This window comes from Lathyrus oleraceus, chromosome 7 (genome assembly GCF_024323335.1).
Source record: "Lathyrus oleraceus cultivar Zhongwan6 chromosome 7, CAAS_Psat_ZW6_1.0, whole genome shotgun sequence".
Lineage (NCBI taxonomy): Eukaryota > Viridiplantae > Streptophyta > Magnoliopsida > Fabales > Fabaceae > Lathyrus > Lathyrus oleraceus.
The window spans coordinates 283,242,131-283,249,395 of NC_066585.1; the positions used below are offsets into that span (position 1 = coordinate 283,242,131).

The following is a 7,265-nucleotide window of genomic DNA, read 5'->3' on the forward strand; positions in this document are numbered from 1 at the left end:
GGGCTGAGTTGGGCGGTTTCGGGCCGAGTTGGGCGATTTCGGGCCCAAAACCCTCACCTAGCTTAACCTGCGGTTCATCTATGAAGGCCCATTTCCGCCCAATATCCAATACGGTTTGGACGGGTTCGGTTTGCGTGGATTGCGGGTTAGTTTAAGCTGTTTATTCGGGTTATTGAGATGATTCCTTTAAAGCTCAATAACACATTATGAGTATTTGTTTAGAAACTAAAATTATTCTTATCATGTTAAAATTAATAATAGGCCAAAACTCATGTTGGAAATTTTAAAGATGATACAATATATATAGTACAACTATGACATATTCAAAACTTACAAGTTACAAATTACTACAACTATGACAAATTCAAAGTAATATCCACTATGAAACTCCCAACTCCATCCAATCACATGCTTCTCTCTTGGATTGAGGTTGTCAAGTACCTTTTCCAAGTCTTTTTTCATCTTGGTATGTGATGGTATGGGACAATAGAAGCCCTTTGTGTTTCCTGCAAATCAATAGTAACTTAAATTAGACAATAGTTTAAAATCTAATAATTTAAAAAATAATAAACATAAGAAACTAATACAACCATCTTTTTATCCTTTTACTAAAGGAAGAAAATGTATAACTGATCCATACATTATTCAAGTAACTAAGGAACATTTCTTTACCACTACAAAGACGACCACCGATACGAGTTCCACCAATGGAAGTTTTAATTATATGGATAATATTTGATAACTCGGCCTCAAATGTACTATATCAAATCAAACTACAAAGTTAATTTATTCATCAAGGTGATTGTAATGGAAATTCCATTCAAATTGCAACAAAGGAAAAAAACTTAAATATAAAGCAAAATAAAGCAAACTAAAACCTGGAGAAACTTTCAGAGGCTCCAATGGCAACCAAACAATAGGCATTGGTAAGTTTTGAAAAGACACCAACTTCACAAGAATTCTCAAACCAGAGTCCTACCTATAACGATTGTTATCAAGTCTATTAGTTAAGAGAAAAACTTATATATTTTTTTAAAAAAAGTATCATAATGCAATTATATATTGATTTTGAAATACCAAGAGATGTGTAAAAAGTATTAATGTTTCATCACTTACTAGTTACCATAAGAGAGGGAACAAAACTTTTTGATATAATAAACCAAGTTTCATCACTTCAGTAAGTTAGATCAATGGTACTTACTAGCTAGAAACTCATATATATATAGGTCATGCATGACACCAAAAAATCAAAAAACATAGTTGACCTGAAAAATTGGACAACATAAACATCAGTTAAAAAAGATAAAGTAATAAGTAAATAATGATATACACACATCCATTTCAAGCATAACCCAAGGTTGTGGCTGAGACTATGATGATGAGACACCTGATACTTCTCTTGCTGCTGAAGACATTTGTTGAAACTCTAAAATAATTAAATAATTTTTTTTAGAAAGGCATAATTATACAACATTACAACATATTTATTCAAAATTCAGGAATAAATTTACCTGTTACAATATCTTCTGAAAGCTCAAAATCTTCCATGAGATTCATATCTTTGAAATAGGTAAAAGAAGGTCTTAACCAATTCTGAGTGCAAATTAAAGCCTCGGTCATTTTAGCAGTTAGGGAACTCCTATAGCTTTCTATGACTCTCCCTCCTGTACTAAAAGCACTTTCAGAAGCAACAGTACACACTGGTGTGGCTAAAATATCTTTAGCCATTATAGATAAAATAGGATATTCGAGTGAATTGCGTTTCCACTACACAAGAGTGTCAAAGTTAGGATCCCTTTTGATACACTTACTAGAATTATACACCTCAAGCTCATTTTGTTGATCAACCGAGTCTTGTTCCTCTAAATATTGCTCAAAAGCATCGACTATAGCCATAAGTGATGAACGGGTAGTAGATGCAGTTGTTTTATCATTGGAGACATTGTTTCCACCACTACCAAGAGGTTGTGTGGAATTATGTTCTTGGTCATAAGCTTGCTTATACCAATCATATAACTTTTGTAAATTCTTTTTTATAGATTTTACCAACTCACTACCAAACTTTGATCCAACTCCATACATGTCCTTAAACGTCCACTCAATGTAACTTAACTTGTATATTGGATCAAGAATAATACCAAAATATATCATATTGTTCATCTTATCAGCACTCCCCCAATATCTATTATACTTTTCCATCATATCCCCACCCAAACTTGCAAAAAAATCATTTAATTTCGAAGTAGCTTGCTTCAACTCACAATAAATGGCAGACACTTGGTGAAAACAAGTATGCAAACTCACATTTTGAGAGGTGGAAAAAATCTTAGTTGCTTCATAAAATAACTTTAGAAAAGCGCTAAAATCCCTAGCAATGTCCCAATCATCATTACTAGGGGGATTACCTTTTATAAAGAACTCCCTATAGCTCGACTCTTCATCCTCAAGCTTTTCAAAAGCGAGCTGAAACTTCTCCACAGCCTCTAGCATTAAATATGTCACATTCCAACGAGTTGAAACATCAAGACATACTATTTTTGTGCAAGTTATTCCAGCAAATTCAATGCATTCTTTAAACTTGGCTGCCCTATGAGGTGAGGACTTAACAAATCTAACAACATCCCTAACACTAATTACAGATAAATGTTTATCTTTCCAACCCTCATTTACCACCAAGTTCAAAATATGAGCTGAACACCTCATATGAAAACACTCTCCATCCCCCACTAACCCATTCATATTTGCTATTTTTCTCTTTAGATATGTCACAGCAACATCATTTGAAGTGGCATTATCAACATTTATGGTTGACACATTCCTAATTCCCCAATCCTTTAACACTTCTTCAATCTTCCTACCTACAGTTTCACCCTTGTGGTTTAGAATTACGACAAAGCTTATAATTATCTTTTGATACTTCCATTCGTTATCCACAAAGTGTGTAGTAAGGGTCAAGTAGTTGAGATTTTGTATAGAAGTCCAACAATCAATAGTAAGTACTAACCTATTGCAGTCAGACTTAAAAAAAGCCTTTAACTTTTGTTCTTCATCCAAGTGTAGCTGAAAACAGTCCCTAGCTACTGTACGCCTAGATGGGATGGTAAATTGGGGTTGCATTACTTTGGAATGAAAATTAAATCCTTCACCCTCTACTACACTAAATGGCTGCTCATCTAGAACTACAAAAACTGGCAAAGCCATTCTACAAGCTTTCTTGTCAAATCTAGAGCTAACTTAAACCAATTTACCATCTACAGTTGGGTATGTTAAAATAGTTTGTGTGGGGTCAGTCGACACAACAAGGGACTTCTTAGGATATTTTAAAATATGGTGGTTCAAATTGGTGGTGCGGTGAGTCCTAGGGTCACACAAGTATTTTTTATGGCAGTGTTTGCAGGCTGCAGTGGGTGCATCAACTAGGTCATCGGGTAATCTAATCAAATGTTCCCAGCAAGCAGATGATTGCCTAGAACCACTTGCACTAGATTTCCTCTTCTTTGTAGGTTGCATAGTTGAACCTGCTTCATTAATTGGTAGATTTTGATTAGGATCACCAATCACTGAAATAACGAATAAGCCAATCAAGAACTACCAATCAACAAATAAAAGTTCCAATTCATACACTACTAGATTTAAAACTATGATTAACAATAAAAACTTTGTAAAGAGAGTAATGATACTTGATACATCAAGAAGAATTGTAAAGAGACAGAACAAAGACAACAATAACCACACCAGAACAGTACTTAAAACACTACTACATTGATATATAAGAATCATAACAAAGACAACAATAACAATATAAATTCTTAGAATAACACTACTATTATTAAAACTATAGTTACAATGATTAACAACAAAAATAATTCTTAGAATAAATTCAGCATCCCAATTAAATAAGTGTCATTCTAAATAGTTATCAGAAAGATATAAAAGTATTGGCTAAATAAGTGATATATATTATTAAAGTATTAGAAAGATATAAAAGTATTGGCTAACCTAGTGATATATATTATTAAAGTCGTAGATGATGTAGTTTAGAATAGAAACTGAAAAATACAAATTAAACACTAAACCAAGTAAATTGACATTGAAAATTAATATTTAAGTTCAACAATTTTGGAATAATGATTTTGTCTTGATCAAGGATTAAATGATTTACTTCAACACTGAAAAAATTATAAAATAAATAAAAATTAAACAGGTTAAATGAGATAAAAAAAAATGGGATTAAGTATAAAACATATTCATGGCATAAAAAATTATCATTAGCATGAGCATACCAGTAATAATTTCAATAATTGTATTCAAATCCTACAACTTCATCCAATCTACTGACTTGTTCATCTACACTTTAAGAATCAGTTTAAAATAACCCCAATTCATATGCATACAAGACATACAAACAGACCCAATTAGCATACATTTCAAACAATCTCATACACTACTGGTTAGTTTTAAATCAATTTGAAAACAATTTCAAAATCAGTTAAAAACAACCCCAGTTCAACCCAAATTCATATGCATACAACACATACAATCCCAATTAGCATACATCTCAAATACATGAAGTCGAATACACTTACAATTACACTGGTCTTGCTCTAAGACTCTTTCCATGCTACTTTGACATTGATCCATATCTCCAAATCAAACATCAATAACATCACAAGGTAAAGAATGATACAACATAAGATAAAGAATGATACACCAAAAAAAAGTTACTACGATTTTGTAGACTTTAGACTTTTTAATAATAGAAGTAAATTAGCTATGGCCCAATTGCAACTACCAAACTTTTGCATTACAATGAACCCATCCTTAAAATTGTTGTTAATGGACAATCAAATAGATAAAAGTTATGTCAGAACCTCTTACTTTCAAGCTTTCCGGGTATCAAACTTTCGGATGGTGTGAGAGGAGAGTTGAAGATGAATTAACAAAACTCTGTATGATGGACAAAACACGACTTGGAAATCATGCACAAAACAAAGAACAAAATCATACACATAAAAAAAAAAGATAAAAACAATGAATGAAGAATCAAACTTATAAATAATGAAGAACGAATTCCAGCTTTCCACGTATCAACGATACTAGATCCTTCGAAACCCATTCTGATGGTGGATCAATGGTGGGTGGTGAGAGTTGAAGATAAGGTTTTATGGTGTGAGAGGAGATTTGAATGAACACTGAAACTTCATTTGATGGTGGTTAATGATAGTGGATGGTGAGTGATGGTGTATATATGGTGGGTGGTGAGAGTTGAAGCTAGGGTTAGTGAGTGATGATGGTGTGCGGCCGAGGAGTGAAGGAGAGAACAACAAACAGAATGAGAGAAAATGAGTGGAAGTATGAGATTGAGAGTGGTAGTAAAGCCTAGTCCAAAACGACATAGTTTTGCCTAGGTCTATGAATCGGGCGGGTCAGGGTACCCGCGATTCAGTAAAACCTACCCGGACCCGTCCATTAAGAACTGGTTTAACCCATTAATTAGACCCACTTACCCGCTAACCCATCTTAACCCGCCAAATTCTTTTTTTCTTCAATTTCCTACGGTTTTGGCCGGGCTTCGGATCCTTGTCCAACCCTACTAAGAGTAACAAGGTGTGGCTACCGATCCGTTAAATTGACCATGAAAGTAAATTATATGGTAAGTAATTTAGGGTTACATCTTTATTCAATATCCACAATCTCCTTTTAGACATTCTTTGAGTACTAAAATGATTTTAGTAATAAAATGGAACAAAATTAATATATTTTAAAATAAATAAAATAAAATCCAATTGAATATATAATTAAATCCATTAGTATTTTTCGAAAATTTTGACAAAGAACAAAAATAAAAAGACTCAAAATGAATAAAAATCGAGTGCGAAAAATACTCGAAAATTAAAATGAATGCACTAAAATGATCAATGTGAAATGAACCTCTAGAAAATAGATAAGTTTTAATCAAATTTTGAAGTAAAAAAGACTCAGTTGAAAAGGCTCAGGCTGATCAAACTGCAACCAAAAAAGGAGCCGGAAAAATAAAACGAGCACGCTGGTTTAAACTACGCGAACCATAGATTAATAAAACTGACGTTTGCAAGCTCGATTTCAAAATTTTTTGCCCGCTAATTTTACGTATATTTGAAAATTGACTCAACCGGTCTGTCTGTAGATCCAAAAAATTATTCTGGTTGACATTTTAAACATTATGCCGAATAAAATGCATGTTATGATGGATAGATGGTGCAAATGTCTTGTGAATGTATTGGTTTACAAACCGAGGAATTATGAATAGACAATAATATGCAAAGGAAATCACTCTTGAACTTTTTGCTTCTAATTATCAGTCACAATCAAAACTCTATAAAGATTCATATGACAACAATACTCTTGACGGTCACTCTCTGGACCTCTGAAACATGATGCAAGGGAATGGACGATGCATTAAAATTGAGGTGACAAGCTTTTTGACTTCTTAATCAACAGATGACTGAATGAATGTCATCAAGATCGGATGAAATGTTAGAACTCCCGACTTTTCATCTAAACCCTGATGAATGATAGATGCATGATAAAATGAAATGATTACGCTATGCTGATACAGGTGAAAAACTCAGGGTAAAATTTAGGGTATGGCAGTTGCCCCTATTTAAACATCTTTAACTAGAGTATATGAAGAACGTTTATCTTCAAATCAGCATGGTGAAAGATAATTTAAATATCAAACTTACCCAAAGTTTGCCCTTTTTTTGCAATAGAGTGATATGTTTATGGTTATGAATGAATACAAAGAGATTAAGAAATACTCTTGATTTCTTAATCATCAGATGATGTGAAAAGTACGCAATGAGATTGAGGAATGCCCTTGATTTCCTAGTCATCGGGTGGCAATGATAAATGTAATAAGGGTTAATAAGTACTCTTGACTCCTTAAAAATAAATGCAAATGAATTAAGAAATTCTCTTGATTTCTTAATCGTCAAGTGAATATGAATGGGTGTAATGAAATTAAGAAATACTCTTGATTTCGTAGTCATTGGGTGATGTGAATGAATGCAATAAAGGTTAAAAAGTGCTTTTGACTCCTTAAAAATGAGTGCAAATGAATTAAGAAATACTCTTGATTTTTTAATCCTTAGATGTTAATACAATGAAGGTTAAGAATAACTCGTGACTTCTTAAAAATGAATGCAAATGAATTAAGAAATACTTTTGATTACTTAGATACTAAACAAATGAATTAAGAAATACTCTTGATAATTTTCTTTTTT

At 32.8% G+C, this 7,265-nt stretch overlaps 1 protein-coding gene across 1 annotated transcript; it reads right to left on the minus strand.

The window, feature by feature from the left end:
- Positions 1-1,767: 1,767 nt before the first annotated feature.
- Positions 1,768-3,201, minus strand: LOC127103456 (zinc finger BED domain-containing protein RICESLEEPER 2-like). The gene has a single exon (XM_051040712.1). The coding sequence runs from the start codon at positions 3,199-3,201 to the stop codon at positions 1,768-1,770; it is 1,434 nt and encodes a 477-aa protein (XP_050896669.1).
- Between the last annotated feature and the right edge of the window lie 4,064 nt (positions 3,202-7,265).

Coding starts and splice junctions, on each gene's coding strand:
- LOC127103456 (XM_051040712.1), bottom strand. CDS start 3,201: ATGGCTTTGCCAGTTTTTGTAGTTCTAGATGAGCAGCCATTTAGTGTA.